Below are 19,318 nucleotides of genomic sequence, written 5' to 3' on the forward strand. Positions count from 1 at the left end.
CCCAAAATAGAAGCTAGTATGTACACACAATATATATACACAATAGCGCACAATTCATTGCAGTCAAGGAAACTTTAAGCAGCTCAAGTACACATGAAATGATTAGAATAAAATATTAGTGAAGTAATAATCTGTTACAAAGCATGACAGTTTATAAGCTCTTCGTGCTATTTGTGAGCAAAACCTATGAAAAACTTAAAAATGCCAGATGTCACATTAGTGTAGTAAAGTAAAAAAGTAGTGGTAAGTATAAATTAGCCTTAAAAGAAAATATTCCGAAAGAGGCTTATATTTATACTTATGTAAGTAAATGTACTTACATTACATTCCACCACCGCCCATGACCTTATGTAAGAATGCATAATGTAAAACAGGATGAAACACGTAAGCCCATATTCAGGCCCGTTGCAGGACAAGATTCAGTGAAGGCCCAACTCTGGATTTTAAAAACAAAAATTGTATTTGATTGAAGAAGATTTTTTTCTGTTTAAAATAAGTCTTTTGAGCATTTAAGAGACATGTGAATGTGAATAATATAAATCTATGGATTTCTGTTTAGGGGGTAATTTATAGAAGTGCACTCTTATTTAAAATAGGCCATTGATCAAATAGTGAGTTATATGAATTGTGTAAAATGAATAACTTGTGTATTTTATTAAAAGGTTCAGTAACTTCAGTCTCCACCTTTTCCTTGTAGCTTTTCCCCTCACATTGTTTGTAATTAAATTATTATTGTTTAATAACCTTAATCTTACACCACTGTATGGCTCTTATTTTAGTGTTAGAGAAGATTTTCTATAAAGCAACACTGAGATGTGTTGTCTGAGGATACAGAGATCAGATCCACATAAAAACAAAATACTCACCCTGAGAGAAACATTCCTCACACACAAAAAAAAAACAGCAAACAGCACAATGATTCTCTTATTTGTTCAAATTTATTAGATATTCTGTTATGTTCCATTGTCTAGACCTTCTGTCACAGCTTGATGGCTGTGAAAAAGAAAAAAAAAGGAACTAATTATTTTACATTCACTACTACTTCCCCTGAAATTTGCCTTATCAGAAAAGAGAAAATTGAGTACATTGTGAATCTTTGTCTTTCAAAAACAGAAAAAAAGAAAAAAAACAGTAGATTTTGCAAGTGCTTATTCATGATTACAATAAAGAAACAGTATTTTGGACTCCATCTGTTCCCTAAGCTTCTATCCCTCCCCTCACAGTCATACCCTGGCTGGCATCACTGGTAATGCTACAAAACTGTACATCACACAGCCTGTTTTAGTCTATAACAGGGCGGCTCCCATCATCGTCAAACTCAGACAGGCTTTTCACTCCTCGTCTGTAGATCAGAGGTCGAGCTGAATCCAGTTTGATTTTGAGGAGGAGCCGCCCTTTTGAAGGAATTCCCTTTTTTGTCTGATGCAGCTCAAGAGCTTCTCAAAACTGAACTGATCAAACAGAAACGGGGAATAATTGAGAGAAAAGAAAGGAAAATGTAAAAACTAAAAAAAAAAGTGTTGAGCATGCAGATCAAATCTAGATTTAGTAAATCCATTTGTCCTTGTGTGTTGATGATACAATGGGTCCATGTCATGCGTGTGCAGGTGTGAAACATGTCTGTGTTCCTGCAGTTCAAAAACGCCCCACATACTCTGACACATGTATTTCCTAGCTGTACATTCGTAAGCATGGATGAGGTACAGTTAAACCATGGTACAGTCTGAGTAACAACAGGTGGACAGTTGGCTCCATGTTACACACACAGCACACTGTCCACCACGCTGGCCTGCACCGACAACGTCACTACTTCCTTTAAGTTTCTTTTAGCAGTTACAGTATTTGAATGATAGACCTGACAATGCCTAGTAGCTGTGAATATCCCATTCAAGTCAGTATTTTTATGTACAGTTTGCCCATTTCTATTATAAAGTACACTTATAACTCTCTTTTAACCTGTCCAACATATACCACACACAGATAGGTTACAACCAAACCTAAGATTTTTGGAGACACTCACACCTGATTGAATAAAGTCTTAATCAACGGCTGAAAAACTGCACTAAGCTACATGATCATATAAAACATCACAAAATATTTTACCTAGAGCCCAACAGGAGCTGCACACAATCCAAAATAAAGATGGCTAAACTCAGCTCTTGCTGTAATAAAACAGCTACAACCTCAAGTCAATGCAGCCACAGAAAAATAAAAGAAGCGATGCTTTAAAAAGCAGGGTAAAGTCACCGCCTGCTTTCAGATGAAGGCTGGTACTAGATGAGCCAACACCTACAGTATCTAGACTGCAAGAGTCGAATTGATTTCACCTTTTGACAAAGCAATTTCATTCTTAACCAGAAACAGTCAAGGAAAGTTCAGACTGACCTTAGACTGTCTTGTGGTTAAGGTAGATGAAAAGCTTATAACTCAGTGTATAGGGTTATCAATACACTCACAATGCTTGTGAATCCACAGCTGCACCAGACATCGCAGATCTGTCTGGACCCATTTACTCGATCAATTGAGAAAGTTAATGGTAGTTTGAGAAAAATAAACTACCTTGAATCATGCACACAACAACGCACAGACTCATCCTTATTGGTTTTAGTTAAAAAAAAAGAAGCTTTTGTGGAGGCAGTGGGAGCCTTCCAGTTAAAGCCCTAGCCGAGGAGATAGGACATGGAGCGACAGCATGAGGCAAAGTTCAACAGGCTGGTTACAGAGTGAGGGCACAGCTGTGTGAACACACCCCTCACAAGCCTCGATATTAAGCTGAACGTTCTCCATCTCCGTCCAAAGAGTGAAGGCAGCTGATAACACAAACAAGCACACAAATGCACACAATAACACACAGGTGTATTGTACACACTCTCCTAGAGGGGGGGTAGGGGTAACCCTCTCTCTTGTCAACACAAACAATCCACTTGAGCGCAGCTGCACTGCAGCGACTATACACATGCAATGACTGTTTACTGAGGAGTAGCTGTTGTCCACATGCACTTGTGACAGAGGGGAGGGGTGGTGTGCACGTTGAAATGTGGGGACATGTGAATGTAAGGGGAAAAACTATTGCGAAGAATTACCCATCATGCATGAGCATTATATTGAATCTGAACCATAAGCAGACATAGATAAGCCTCAGAAATTAAAACTATAAAAGAAAATAGGGGAAACAAGAACAAAAACAAAACAAAAACTAAACATCAGTATTCCCAACCAACTGCCAGACAGAGAGGACAGTGAAACACGGGGAGGAGATCTAGACAAATTCTTACCAGAACAAGAGTATAGACAATACTGAGGGGGAGACGAGGATTAAAGTAGAGACACTTATAATACAAGGGAGGGGGGGGGGGATAAATGGTCCAATACCTGCTAAAGTCATCTTATATCAATTTTTGTGGGAATCTGTCGACCTAAAAACAACATTCTAATCAATTTAAAAGGCTTGACTTTCTGAGTCATGGTTTACACACCTGAATAAAAACAAAGCCCATTGTAATAATCATCTAACAATTACATATCAGGCAATTTACGTTCTGTGCAAAGAGTTTTTTTTTCCTTTTTATATGTATGCAAAAACCATGTTTTTTTTGTTTTCTGGGTGAACAGGAGACTTGGGGTGATTGGGGTAGGATCTGTACAGTACTGTTAACCAATCTTGTATAACCCCCCAATGAATCATGTGAGACAGGAAGAGAAGACGCGACGCCAGGGCCACTTCCTCATCATGGTGGACGTGTCTCGGATGACGTCATCGTGACAGGGTTTGGTTGATTTGCCTCATTGCTCATCAGCAGCAGCACTGGTGCCTCGAATCGGACCTGTTTTACGCAGCTGCGGGACGGGGAGGAAAGCTTTGTATTAAGTAAGGTAACATAAAACATTTTCAGATGATTTAATATTTAATGCAACAAGCCATGCACATGCAAGAAAACCAGTTCACTGGCGAAAACCAAAAGGAAAAACCTTTAGGCAAGGTGAGTTCTCTTTTTTACTGACAAAACATCAGGAGGAAAATGAACTGAAAGCACAGACAGAAGCGTTTAGGATGAGATGAGATGATTGTGGTTCCAGCAATAAACTGACAGAGGAGATTAATGTCTGTGTGTGAATGGGAGAGGCAGCATGGAGGGACAAGATGCTGATGTTGTTGTATTACGCATTATGCATTGCTTTCTAAAAAGGCGTAATTTTGCCATTTCTCCTTGGTTAAGTTTTTAATAGATTTAAAGTTTTGCCCCTAAAACCAAACCAACACAAGAAGGGCTGGTTCACAATTGAGGCTGCATACCGTAAAAAATAAAAATAATTCCAGATTAGAATGACTCCTTTCCTAAGAGGCAAAATACCAAATTTTAAGACAATCCATCCAAGATTGTAGCTGGAGAAAAAGCGTACTAAAAATCACAAATGTCAACCTCGAGGGATTTTCAGGGAATTACCAAAGTTAACAAGATTCATTGGCACTAGAGCTTGAATGTCTCAACAAAATTTCAGGGCAAGTCACAAAATAGTTTTTGAGATATTTCAGTCTCAATCAAAGTGGTGGAGCAACCAGCTGACTGATCCCTGGAGCCACTAGTGTGCCAATCACAACCTTATATGTGATACTATGAGAACGAGATGCAGTAAATCCGACAAAGAGAAAAACAAAACCACAAAATATTGTACTTGACAACAACATTTTGATTTGATCGCTATTTTAACACGATTAGACATTGTATATTGTAATTGAATGAAAATGTTTCATAAATTGTGGGTAAATGATGGCTTTACGTAACTCGCACATGACCTCAATCATACGAGCACTCAGCTCGACTCATGTCATCTTTGATTCCCAAACAACAATTCACTGTAAATTAAGAAACCCTGGGATGAAGCGAAAGGAAGATAACAATGGAAAGAAGCAACAAAGCAGAAGAGATGTGAAGCGCACAAGACCCGAAAACAAACAGACAATTCCAGATATGGTAACGCAGTTTAGAGCAGCTGGGAAGTGGTGAAAATGAAGAGTGGAAAATGAAAACAGTGGACAATGAGCCATGCAGCCCCACCGAAGTTCCTTTGAGACTTACTCAGCCTGCCTCTAGTGTTTGACCTACAATGACGGGCCTCTACTCTTCTGTTGCAGAGGTGCCTCGCACATCTCCCTTCTGACGCATCTAATGTGAAATTCAGGGGTACAAATAGTTAATTCAAGCAGATAAAAGAACCTGTGTCTTCTCCAGTGGTCTGGTCAAAACAAAACAATGATCATTTATTTGATTATATTTCCTCATTCACAACAGAAAACATTGGAATACACTGGAATGCAGCATTCAGTAAAGCTGCATTCCAGTTACAGCTGAGATATTTCTACTGCATTTTCTTGGCTTGAATTCTTGTCACCACACGCAGAAGAAAAACAGCCAGTCTGGGTTTGACTGGAATAGTTGTGTTTGGTGAGTTAATTACCTCCTCAAGCTCTTTTTGAGTCTCCTCTTCCATCCGCCTGATGTCCTCCATGGTCAAACCCACCCATTTGTCAATCCAGCAGAACAGCTGGCGGTGGAAGTTGGTGAAAATACGCTTTTCTTGCTGTGGAGAGGAATTCAAATGAAGTAAAACAACTTGTTTTCTGCATCGCTAATAAGGTTTTTAAAGACCAATAACAGGCAGGACTGAAGTGGGGGTCTCCTCCATCTATCACCTTAATATTTAACTAAGGAACATAAATGCATGTTGGAGACTTAAAATGCCTTTCTATTCCCACATTTACAGTTGATACACTTTGGCTCTAGCTCCTATGTCTTCTCTGACTTCACTGGCTGTGATTCTGAGATGTTTCTCAAAACCATGTCTCCCTCTGCTGTGCAGAACAGAAACAACCCTGATTACTGGCACTGAGAATCATGGCAACGCTGTGTAGATGTTCTGACAATAAACATGCTCACAGTTCATGTTCGACAATAACAAAAATAAAAACGTGTTTGTTGAAATAAGTTTGAGTGTTTTCACAGGATTAACTTACATTTTTCATCAAAAGCTACTGTGAGCTATGGATAAGCTGAATTAATACTTGTGCAAGAATGTGATGTGACAAGATAATGAACGTTACCCTGTGGATGAAGCTTTCCACTTTGGTCTGCAGACCCCACCATCTGAACTTGACAGTGACCAGTTTGTATGCACACATGTAAGGACAGTCTGTCTTCAGCTCATTCTTTGAAGGACAAGAATCAAAACACAAGGAAAAGATACAGGTCAGTAATGTCTGAGAGGATCGACTGTGACCTCAACACGCAGCTCTGCTCTCTGTTACTGTGGCAGGTACCTTCCACTCAGGGCCTAGAGGTCCTCTGTCTGTCTTGGCAGAGTGGAAAAGAGCGGGATCTTCTTCTGGCTTGTAGTCCTGAAGAAACAATGAACAAACACAACGTTAATGCCCAGCGGGAAACAGAATGTACCCGTTTCTGCACAGTGCTTTGGGTCACGCTGGTGGAGTTGGTTGACATCAGCAGCAGATGTCAAGTACAGATATGAGTCACTTCAGAGATTTTAAAGAAACTTGTCAGATTATTTTGTGTTAATTTTGCATCTGGAAAGTTTCACAGGATCAGTGTGTTTTTCTCTAAGTGCTAGCATGAACTAGAATTACAGCCTGTGGTTGTATGCCTCTACCAACCAGTGCAGTTTCAGTGTAAATAAGAGGCCACTGTTTTGTGAGGCCACCATGACCTTTGACCACCAAAATCAAATCCGTTATTAGGTGAGTGAACATTTGTGCCTACTTTGAAACGATTTTCTCGAGGTGCTCTTAAGATTACATGTTCGTGAGGCACAAAAAGTCACTGTGACCTTTCACCTACAAATTCTGTGGATTATGCAGTTTCTTCCAGAGTTCATCTTTTATTACAGAATTCCTACTTCACTTTTCCCCAAATAGATTTTTCTTGTTGCACTGTGAAGGACAAATCATAACACAAAAGGACTTATTTTGTTCAGGCTGCTAGAGCCACATTCAAACTATGGATACAATTTGAAAGGACAGTAGATTACAAAGGAGAAAAAAATCTTCCTTCTTAAAATAAATAATTAGTTTGAATTATATACAAATTGCAATATCACAAAGCTGAAAACAGGGTAGTTTTCATTAGCCTGGTAAAAATTGTTAGAGATTCATGTTTTCACATTACAGGGATCTAATGTGATTTTGTATTTGCAATATGACATAGATGAATGAGATAAATTGTGAAGAGAACAAGTTTAGACAAGTCCGTGCTGACTTGCTCATACTTAAGCTGTTACATCAGACTCAAGCAAGTGTTCACGCTCCTGTTCAGACACAAACCTGCATTTAAACGGCAACCCCCAGCCCTCAGATCTCCCACCCCCACCCCAAGCTCAAGGCTCACTCTGCTGTTTTAATCTGTCCAGTCTGTGGGGACCGTGTGGTGGTGAAGATCTGGAGCAGATGGACACTCAGATTAAGCCTTGACCTCACAACTGATCCACTTAAGTAATTACTGTACATGAGCTAGTGTAAGAAACGCAGGGACAACTGTGACCCACCTGGATGAAAATGGCTTAATGCCTCCTTTTAGATTCTAAACCATGGGCATGTTTAGGTATTACTGACAGTCAGGCGCCCCCTTTCAGCTACTTAAGTTGGCTGGGAGTTCTATTTCATAGCTCTCTCATATTACATAAAGCAGGATATCAGACTTACAATGCTCTGTAACATCTTCAAAATCTGTTGACACTGGGTTGGGCAATGAGTACAGTGAAACATTGTGATATGTTAGGATAGGACCATGATATCAGGGTGAGGTTTACTGAACTCTGATGCTAATAATAACTTGCAAACATCAGAATTGACAAAGCAAAGTACAAAGCATTCGACTGTAGGCTTCTACTTTTTAGCTGGTGCTGAGTGTCTGGTTTGTTGAATCAAACTTGTATCATCGCGCATCAACTGGACAACACGACTTTGTCTCTTGTTTGTTTGTGTCTCTGCACACCGCTGTCCAGTCAAACATAGTTTGTGAGAGAAGAGCTGCCACTCTCTAGCACCACTGTACATCCACAACTGAGTGGATTCATGAATCAATGAATGACTACTACAAGCTAAAGATATGATCACTGAGTGCAGATAATGTTGTTTGCTGTTAATAATGCTGTTTTTAAAACAATGCTATTATCTAAAGGACAGGGTCCAAAACATATGTATGGACTGTATAAAAACCCTAATTATTCAACAAGAATATGAAATCCAATTACATAATAGGCAGTGCGAGTCAGACCAACAGTCCACATTCATGCATTTAAACATTAATAATATAGAGTTCATACAAAGGCCCTGTTTAGACCTTGTATTAACGTCCAATCACAAGTGGGCAGCTCTTTGATCAGCTCAGTTCGAACCTGGTGTTCAAAGTCAGATCACAAAATCAAAGCTCTTTGTAATAAGCAGTAGTATTAACAGCAATCACTGATCACATCTATGGAGACAGACTACATCTGTAGGAGGGCCACTCATAATAAAAATTACAGAGAGAACATTTTTTTTTCTGCAATTGCAACAAACACACCACCAGGGAAAGGACGGGCCATTGTAATCACCTTGACGACAGTTCTTCCTTCAATCTTATTTAAATATTCATGGAACAAACAGCAAATGGTTTTCATCTTCACACAGGCTTTCACACCATCTTCACTTGTTCCTGCAACTGAAGTCTTCTAAACTGTTCTATGAAGCTTTAGAATGGACAGTCATGATGATAAAGGATGAATCAAAAGTATTTGCATTGGCTATCCCTGCTCCCCGAAAGAATGACCTCACTCCTCCTCAGGGTGGAGACATCCTGCTGTGGATCACAGGTGTCATTTACCAACCCCTGCTCATCAGGCTGTGCTTCTGTGTCACCTCTGTACAATAATCACCACTGATCCCCTCACTTAAGTACTTTTAGTGGTTTATGAAGGCGTTTAAAGACGACCAAAATAAGAACTCACCCCAGGGGACAATTCTTCTTTGTTTGCAATATCTATGGGCACCACCTCTACAGTCCTCCATGTCTGCTCGTCCAGATCGTGGACCTGTCACAAAGAGAAAGACAAACTATTAAACCTATGATGTCAAAGACCATTTTGGCTCAAAGCACAGGCAACAAGGCAGCCTTGTTCAAATATGTGTTGACTGTGAATCAAATGGGATTTAAATTCAAATCCAGGTGTACTTTAACATGGATATGTCCCTTTGTGTGCATCGCCCTGTTCGACCCATGAGTATGTGTAAAGCTAAGGTCACTGTGTTCTTCTCTGGCTCTGGAGGGGATGTTTTAAAATCAGAGAAATATTGATATCGAGAGCTGAGATGATTAGTTGAATAATTGAGTAGATGTGATCAATCAGTTAGAAAATAATAATCTAATGACAATCTTCTTAAATAATCATTAGTTGCAACCTTGCTGATGTTATCAAGGTTATTTCAGCTTCACATTGGTGAATTATACTTTATAACTGAGAGAAAGCTTCATAAACCCAGTGTATGTTGTTTTAAAGCTGTTTTAATCCGGCAGGGAGAGTGTATTGATTCAAATGATTTGAGTGTGACTCATAATAGGGTCGATAAATCAGGATCTCGCAACCTCTGTTGATTTGGACCCAACCACTTCCGATGGAAATGCAAAATCAAATCTTTGGAGCTCTCCCGAAGACATTAATGATACTCCACACGGTGTCTTCTGCTCACTTACATTTTCTACTGTTCCCATGTCAGGTTTGTGCCACGTCTCAATCTTTATCATAAAGTCGTCCTTCATGTACTCATTCTGAAAAGCAGGAGAGAAAAAAGGCTTAAAAGGGACAATGCATATGTTTACTCTGGTTTTAAAAGGAAGTTCAAGTCATTACTCTGAAATTAGATACTACTTGTACATTGACAGCTGATCTCAGCCAGTACAGAGAAGTCCATGAATGGAGGGTTCAAAGAGATGAACGTAAACCCTACAGCTAAATCCAATTAACCAAAGAGTCATTTAGTCCGAAACAACACCAGTGATGCTGCACTGCTCAGCTTGGATCTATTTTTAATCCTTGTGGTAGTAGTTAGCAGATAAAGTAAAGCATTATTAGACTGAAAAACCTCACCAGAAGAGAAAAAAACCTGTTCTGCCCTATCTTACTCGAAAGGCCCAGTCAAACCAGCATCTCTGAATAAATTGTGTCCCATTAACGTTGGAGTTAATGGGACAGGTTTACTTCACACAGACGTGCAGATGAATTTCACCGTTTCGCTTCATGGTATGACCAGGTCGTAAAAAAAGACTGACAAACAACTCACCGTCACAACTGCAGTGGAAGAAGGAAAACAAATGAAACAAACAAACAAGAAAAAGAGAATCAGCATAAAAAATCGGGATGAAATTGATAAACATTGGAAAAATACTCACTTTCTAACAGCACAGAGAAAAATATTTAACTGTATAATAGGAATAACAAATTTAAGAGGGTATTAAAACCATGCAACTATGACCTTTCATGTTTATCGTGCAAGCAGTAAAAGGATGACAGTCAATATAAAACTACTGATTCAGCATGAACTTACTGGTGCGACAGTATGGGTAGGCATTCCAAGCCTTTTCATGAAAAACTAATGCCCCCTCTGGTGCAATCATCTTCACATACCCTGGGACTTTACTGCAATGACAGAGAAAAAAGTCTGACAATGAGTTTTAAAAACACATCGCTTTGGCTAAACTTACATTAAGTTACCACACTACTTAAGTTACCACACTACTCCAAAAAACCCACAATTTTTTTTTTTTTATAAATAAACACTAAACACTAAACCACAGAATTTTGGAAATGCTGCTGGTCCCATTTTCGTTGGAAATGTCTGTGTTTATAGTATTTTCTGCAAGAGTAGACAATCTGCTTCCTGTTTACAAGACGAGTGTTTTCAGTGTTAGTTTGGAAAACAATTGTTTAATAACGTATTAGTGCGGACATAGCCTAAAACATCCATAGACCTGGAGCAGACTGTACCTTAACCCTCAAATAGACCAGCTTGTCTTGTCCAGATTAAAACATTTTAATCTCTTCTACTTGTTATGAGTTATTATTTTTGTTGTCGGTGGCATTGACTGAACGAGACATCTATGCCTTGCAATATCAAAGAACCAGTCAAACAATATACAGACAATGGACAGAAGATGAGGAAACACCTGAGGAGGAGGAGGAAAACCCTCTGTCTTGAAAGCAGCCTCAGTTCTCTTTGTACTGCTCCACACATATTCTGTCTGAATGTTTTAGACCTTTGATTAAGGAGGAAGCTCTCAAATCTTATCAGGGATGAGCTGAAATATGGAAATCCTGTCTCCACTGTCAGGTAAAATGGCTGTTTATTTAGGCTGCCATGCAGAGTTGCCATCACAGCTAATGTATCCCCTTCGGATGGCTGTCAACCCACAGATTTAACAGCTGGCAGCCGACACTGTCTGTTAATAGTTTTTCTGTGAACCAAACAAACACGTCCACATGGAGGCAGAAGCTCAGATCGTGTGGCTCTTTCTTTTGCCAGTACTCCAGATTTTTTGTGCCATACTTACTTAAGTTACCTGTTTGGGGAGTTGGCCGAAGATGACAACAATTTAATAAATGCCTCCTTTGTGCTGTAAATAATAAATATTTCTAAGCACAAGCTTTGCAAAGCTGGTATTTACGGCGGTCACAAAGGTGTTGCCTCAATTCTGTCCAGTCTGCAGACGCTCACCTGTCTTCCATCACCACCAGTGAGAGTTTAATTTCATTCACTCATTGCGTATGTCTCACACATGCTGTTGTGATTTCTTTTAAAGCTTTCAAATAATGCCAATTTGGCAGCTTTCTAAGTTTGTGTGAGTTTAAGTCAAAGCTCTCTTTGTATGCTTGTATAGTCCACCTTGTGAACATATTAATGACAAATACACATATTCATTTTAGTCCTTAGCGTGTTTCCTTTTTACCACTCTAAATAGAAAATCTAAACAAAACTGGAAAAAGAAGTAAACTTGGAATAGGGAAAATGAATTAGGGAATCTCTAAAACGTTTTTTTTTAGATACAAACTAATGGAGGAAATATTCTGCTGATTAATCAATAATGAAAATATCTGTTATGTGAACACAGTGCTGCTTGAAATAGAGATAGGACCTCAGATTTGGTAAAAAGCCGACTGTACTTTCAAAAACTTGCCTCTTTAGATGGTATATTTTGTGTGTGTATTGTCCCTTCTCTCCATCCTTCTCATAGGGTTCATTCTTCAGCACCTCAATGCCTTCTCCTCCTCCCGTCTCATTCTTGCTGGCCTCAGCCACAGAGTACAACTGGCCTACTTGATACTGTGAGAAATAGGAACAGAAAGAGAAGACACACTTAATATAGGGCCATAACAGCTCTGACAAATCTTGTGATTATTTGCTGGAATAGGCAAAGACTCAAGTCCCTAAGGCCAATGCAGGTGATTCAAGGATACAAGACCACTAACAGCCACTCACCGCAGCACAGAAAAGTATTTGATTGTATTAAACCCTTTTGAAAAAAGCATGGATTGTCCCTAAATTTAGAAATTTCTACTAAATATGTCATGTTTACAGTGTGTTTTTAAGGCTGTAAAAGAAATGTTCCAACAAATGTTGATTTAGATTCAATGACAGGTTTGTCAGATTATCAAGTGCTGTGATTTTTGTTGCTTAACTGTCCCTTGATGCAGTATTCCTAACTCCATTAGCAACCAAGGTGGCAGTGAACCTTAAATTTAAATTGAAGCTAAGTGTTTTTCCACATTCTGAAAGAGAGCTGTCCAAATTCATTTTCAAAATAAAAATTGTACTATCTTTAGAACTTGGATGCCTAAAGAAAACATGTTTGATGTTTTGAATATCCATCCATCCAGTATCTCTTCTGCGTATCCTTTGAGGGTCGCGGGTGGAGCTGGAGCCAATCCCAGCTGACATTGGGCGAGAGTTAATTTGAATATGGTGTGGGGGAAATATGTTCCTGCCAAGTAAAGAAGTCTGTGAATTTGGTCCAGTGTATGATGCCACTGTAGATTCTCTTTTTGAGGCTAAACAGACTATACTTTGTCAATAAACTGAGTATGAAAATGGGAGATGTCACAAAGACTGTGATAGTTTTAAAGGCCGAGTCCACACCCCAGTGCCGTTCTCTTCACAGACACCACTATCAGCCTGTCAAACAAATACCAGTGCTCTCTGACAAAGGCTATTTGTCTTGGTCCTGGACTACAGCCTGAGAGGATGAGCATTCTGTGTGCAGGAGAAAATCATTTAAAAGCTATGACCAATCTAACATACTGTAGCTGTAGTGTACACTGTATTAGTGACCCTTGGGAACACTGCATTCAAAGAAATGAACTACAAAAATGACTTGTCATGTAATAAGTGAGGTGGGTATGGAGGTAATTATACTCACCTCTTCCACAGAGACCGGCAACACTACACGGCTGAGAGAGGGAGAGAGAGAACAAGGGAGAGGTGGGGCAGAGAATGAAGAAACAAACATGTTAACTCGTGAATGAAATTACAGAGATGAAATATCAAATCTTTAAAGTTTGCTCAGGATTTCATTACTTTACATTACTCAGAGTCTATGGTTGGAGCCCGGGCAAAGTCAGTGGGCCCTGTGATTATGCACATATCATGTTTGTATATTAAGCGCATTCTTACTAGCTTTGAAGACGCAATGTGACCAAACTAAGATGGAGGTGGCATGCGGTTGTTGATAAACCTGATAAACTGACCATCTTTGGGGGGGGAAATGAACCGGCCCTGTGCTAAAAGAGGAAAATCCCAGTCTTAAAGCAGCAATGGTTCCCCAATACTGAGGACCACAACTGAAGTAACACACTAAGACTGGCTTTGGCAAAGTTAACTTGAAGTTTGTACTGCCCAGTTAAGTGATGATCATGGATTTTAAAACGTTATTTTTGTGCTTTTTCATACACAACATGCTTGCATAAATACATGTTAAATTACAATGAAATAACAGGCTACACCAGCTATAACAGCAGTATAACCATGGTACTGAATATGACCAGCTTATATCTGGATATTAAGGCTTAATTATGGCACGAAGGCATTCTCTAAAAAGGGACTTTCTTCCTGCTCTCTCAGGCTCTTGCTCTTTCTTCCTGCTCTTGCTCTTTCTTCCTGCTCTCTCTCAGGCACCACCTCCTCCTGCTTCTCCTCCTCCTTGCACAATGCATACACATACTCTGTAACGATTCGCAGATTCAGCTCCCCACACTGAGAATGTTGCCTGACACACTCAGGTCGGGGCAGACAGTCCCTCCACCAACAGATCTGTAATGTATACAACTAAAAACTCTTTCTAACAAAGTGAATTAAGAGAGAAGCAGTGATTATATTATTTTTTTAAAGTATTGTTAAGGATGTACGGATACTTAAAAATACTTTTGTCTGTGGCATCTAAAGTATGACAGGTATTTGCTTTCCTGTTTTTTATATAACAGTATACTGGAAACCTTTGGGTTTCACTGTTGGTCAGACTGAAACTATTTGAAGTCATTATCTCAGGCTTTTAGTTATAGTGACAGGCATTTTAGTGACAATGATTTCAAAACATTCTTTTCTTTGTGGGGTAAACACTAACCACTACATGGGCATACTGTGTGTTTTACATGAAGAATATGTCATAATATATACATAAGCTGTCATGATACGTAAGATTTTCAAAGACAAACCCAGATTTTGGCACCAACAGTCATGTAACCGGAGGAACAGTGAAACAACTGGAAAAACAAAGGCAGAGTGCACTGTTTGTGGTTTTGGCCCACGGTGGTTTGTACACTGCAGCTTTTTTAACAGACAGAATTTAACATGTTGGCTCTAGCAAAGTGTGCAACAGCATGCACTGCATACGATTTTGAAATGCACCAGTCAAGCACAGTACACAGCATGGAGTTTTAATCCTGTGCCATGAAGAGCTGAGAGGTTTCACTCCGACTCAAGTCTGTGCACCTGCTAATTTATCTGATGAACATATGTCAGCATGAAATAAGAAATTTACCAGAAACCACTGGTGATTAGTGCTGCAGCATCAGTTTCACTTCACAGACAAGAAAATGACAGGGTGGGGGGTGGGGGTTTTAAAAGGAGATTAGAAGGGACAAATTTGAGATAAAACATTTCAAGGTCTGTGACGTGCTCAAACCTCCAACCACTGAAGTGACACCAGATAGGATCCAGTTCTCTTCTGTGTACAACTAGAGGTGTTAATGATTAATCAGTCATTGATTGTAACGGGCTAGAAAAAGGTCCCAAATCAATTGTTGTAAAACCTTCGTCGAGGTTAGACATGCACGACACAATGTAACCAGTGACAGAAAATAAATTGAAATTTGCAGCATTATTATTCAGTGTCAGGCATTAATCGTATATACAAATCAACTGTGTTTACACTCACAGATATTGATACACAGAAAAAGGTCTGCACTGGAAATCCTTTTGTTGGAACGTAAAAGGCAAAACTGCCATGATATGGCAAAGGCTGACTAGTCACAGTTCACATGGTCTAGTGTTCCAGGTTACCTATAGTTATGTAAGCTCCAGTGTACCGTGGGGCCCCTTTACAGGCAGTACAGCTGCAGCACAGGTACCACGATGCCGGACTCAGTGTAGGTAATCAGCTGATAGAAAAGTTTGGTTTCTCTTTGCTATGGCAGAACTACAAAACCAAACTTTTGGTTAATTTTTAACTGATTAGTCAAACAAATAATCAGTTCACCGATTTGTCAAATAAACTATTTTTAAAATTGTTAATCGGTCAAACAATTTAAAAAAAAATAGCCAAACATTCACTGATTACATCCACTCAAACGAGATGATTTACCTTTATGTTCTGCTTTATTAAATTATAATGAGTATTTTCTAACAATTTTCAGATATTTTTATAGGATTAATTGAAAAAAGTTACTAATTCAAACCCTAAAATAACATAAACACAATTAGCAGGGCGATGGCTTAATTACAAATGCACTTGCAGACCTAAAGCACCTAAATGTAAAGCATAATGTGTTTCTGTCTATCACAAGCAAAGCTGCATTTCACAACAGTGACAACCATATAACGTTATTATGTAAGTGGAGAATTTACAGTGTGGGTTCATAGGTTAAGCAGGTATTTAAGGATACACATGGTATTTTAAGTGTATATAGGATTTGGTGCTAGGATTGCACAAATACACAGCTGATTTTATGGCAGATTAATAGTCATAAATTGGTATTGTCTAACACAGCCTGAGAGACACTAAAGACTCAACCCTTCACCTTCCCTAAACTGCTATTTACAGCAGGACTTTCTCATGCACTGTTCAGTTTGTGGCCAACAAAGTCCTACTGGCATCACACAGACACACAGATCACCATGTAGAATGACAACGCGCTCTCCCAGATGCCTTACATTATTCACTTATGTCGAGCGCAGTAAGAAAATGAAATTGCATCACTGATGGTAAACAGACTTGTCTTTTTTGTCAGTGTTTGAAGATTTAAGCTGACACACTTTCCCAGATATTGTTCAGGGTAAGACAAATCATCAACATGTTTCTCCGTTTATATTGTTTGCCTCTCTATACGATCAGCTCCTTTTAGATAAGCGTGCAACAAATTGTTTTACACAACAAATCATTAACTTTACAGATGAAACTTGTGAGGACATGATTTGGTCGGTTTCCTCATTTAATATGCTGTGAGCAAGATGGTTAATTAGGGCTTCCATACCAGATTAAAGAGCAGGTTGTGCCACAGTGAAGGTAAATCAGCTCAAAATAAATGTAGACAATTTCACTGATTTCCAATGTTGTATATACCAAGACATTAATCAAGAAACTAATGACCGGCTCGAGAATAATTTCATAATTACCTGAACAAGTTTATAATTACTTCTTGTATTAGAGATTGGGTTTCTGGTTTTACTTTTAGCTGAATAGTCTTTACAACACACTCATAAATTAGTAACAGCACTTAGTAACTGTGTTGAGAGAGGGGAAAAAACTGTCATTTCTACTATCACTACTGTTGCAGCTAACTTGAAAAGGGGCATACGCTTTGGAAGAGTCGTGTCTGAAGAGGAATAGATGCCATGCAAATAATAACACTAGTGATTAAACTTTGATTGGAACTTTGCTCCATCCACCTGCAGTTTTCTGCAGTTTAAGTAGTTTTGAACAAGGACTTGTTTTCAGATTCGATACAAAACAATTGATACATTACATGTCAGAAGACATTACACATCTTCTTGTGCTTCAAGATTGCATCTGTGCTCTGCTGTATTTGCATGGCTTAACATCTCACACAACAAATACAAAATGTGTTATTTACCACTGGGTTACATGTGATTGATAGAGTAATGTCAATTTTAATCAAATGTTTTGGCAAATTATCTGTAAGCACTCAACAAATAAACATTAGTGGCCTGTTTATAATGCATCTATGTCATAAATCATGACATATATCACGACTTAACCGGTGGCACATTAACTGCTTTTAACAGAAGTAAGTTTCCACATCCTGGTGCTGGTATTACCCGGTATTGAAACCAGATTTCGTGGTGTAGCCCACCTCAACAACAGGTACCGTTATCTGGAGCGGATATATGTTAGCCACATGGTAAGAGCTAGCTCTGCTGACACAAAAAGTAGATACAACCGCACACTCCCAATACAAGTGATTTAATTAACTGTGTTACCGAGGCGGCATTACTCTTCTATTAGACTAGGCCATCCATTTAAAGGGCTAACTCTCTCATGCTAGCGCCAACAAAGTAACAGCAAAGTAGTTAGTCCTTCCATAACCTCACGCTAGCTTGAAGGATACACCTGCTAGGTGGTATGGGCCAATATAAGAGGATAATCCCAACAAGACTCTATGTTACATTTAAGGTTACGTGCTGAATAGCCAGCTGCTAGGTTATAACTTAGCAACAAATATTAGTGTGTGTGTAATACAGATTTACTGAGAATTGTCATGCTAGCAGCTAGCCGGCTGCTGCAGCTAACTTAGCCGGCTAGCATTAACGGTAAATCCGACCGAGAGGGAACCTTAATCTGTCACTCACGGGAGCGAAGCTTCCCGTTGCGCCACTTTACAGATTCACCACACCGCAGACACACGACCCCCTGTTAACAGGGAATAGCGTGAATATGCTGCTTGTGTGCGTGTAACCACGGCAGCCTTTCTGTGTAGCTCGTTTTCGTTAAGAAGCTAATCATCCCTCCCAATGCTACAACTCGAGCTAACGGTAGCTCGCACAAGCAACGCCTAAAAAAGACCGGTGCGTCCCGTTATCCACGTCCCGATCCCCCCGCTCACAGAGGGGCTTTTACGGGCCACAGACATGTCAAACCCAGCGGACCACAGCAGCGACCGAAGCGCAAACGTTTGCACTTCAGTAAAAAGCTCCCGGACAGACGGAAACGTCGCTCTACGTGCGGCACAAGAGATTTTTTTGAAACAGTTCAGACTCACTATTCCTTGATGAGCACCATCTTCGTCACCCGGGCCACGGCTGCGCACTGAGAGCTCTCCCCACACAGAGTTATCAACAAGTTGGTCCCGCCCCCCGCACTCATCTGATTGGCTAGAACAATCCACACCACGGTTCGTGTACAGATTTATAGACTGTGTTAAACATGTGTTATACATGTGTTATACATGTGTTATACACATATTTAACATGTGTTACATATGTGTTATTTAACATACTGACAGTGGTGGGAAACAAGTACTGCATTTAACTACAAATATTTACTAAACTATTTCTACTTAATGTTACTTCATATTTCTCTTCCACCAGATTTCAGAAGGAAATGTACTGTAAATACATGTATTTAATAACTAAGTTAGTACTTAGAAGTTCGTACTATTGGTTAATTAAAAGATTTAGAGTAATATTACAAAATATGGTTAATGAATAAATGATGATATGTTTGTGGCCAGCAACGTCTCCACCTTTCATGCTTTGGTGAGGAAGTTTATGCATCATTTTATTTTTATGTTTCATTAGGGCCTTAACCGAGACAGTCTTGTTTTTGGAAGCACTGAACAACTATTCATATGTAATAGTGTTTTTTAACTCATTAAAATAATAGATAACAAAATAAGATCAACATACATGCCGCAAAAATACGTAATGGATATCTGGGGGGAAATCTACCAGCTACTCAGCAGTAGTTAAACTTAGTGCTTGTTACTGCGTCAACACTTACAATCCAATAATATAAAATAGAATATTTTGAAATTGGCTGCCTGTATG

At 39.3% G+C, this 19,318-nt stretch overlaps 1 protein-coding gene across 1 annotated transcript; it reads right to left on the reverse strand.

Annotated features, from left to right (window-relative positions):
• Positions 1-919: 919 nt before the first annotated feature.
• Positions 920-18,594, reverse strand: pitpnb (phosphatidylinositol transfer protein, beta). The gene is made up of 12 exons (XM_034601331.1): positions 18,532-18,594; positions 13,458-13,488; positions 12,219-12,364; positions 10,592-10,683; positions 10,328-10,335; positions 9,741-9,815; positions 8,998-9,081; positions 6,317-6,394; positions 6,101-6,205; positions 5,458-5,580; positions 5,079-5,165; positions 920-3,837 (listed from the first exon to the last, which is right to left on the reverse strand). Exons 1-11 carry the CDS (start codon positions 18,549-18,551, stop codon positions 5,118-5,120), a joined length of 810 nt encoding a protein of 269 aa, XP_034457222.1. The 5' UTR covers positions 18,552-18,594; the 3' UTR covers positions 920-3,837; positions 5,079-5,117.
• Positions 18,595-19,318: the final 724 nt, after the last annotated feature.

Source organism: Hippoglossus hippoglossus, chromosome 12, assembly GCF_009819705.1.
Source record: "Hippoglossus hippoglossus isolate fHipHip1 chromosome 12, fHipHip1.pri, whole genome shotgun sequence".
NCBI classification, from domain to species: Eukaryota; Metazoa; Chordata; class Actinopteri; order Pleuronectiformes; family Pleuronectidae; genus Hippoglossus; species Hippoglossus hippoglossus.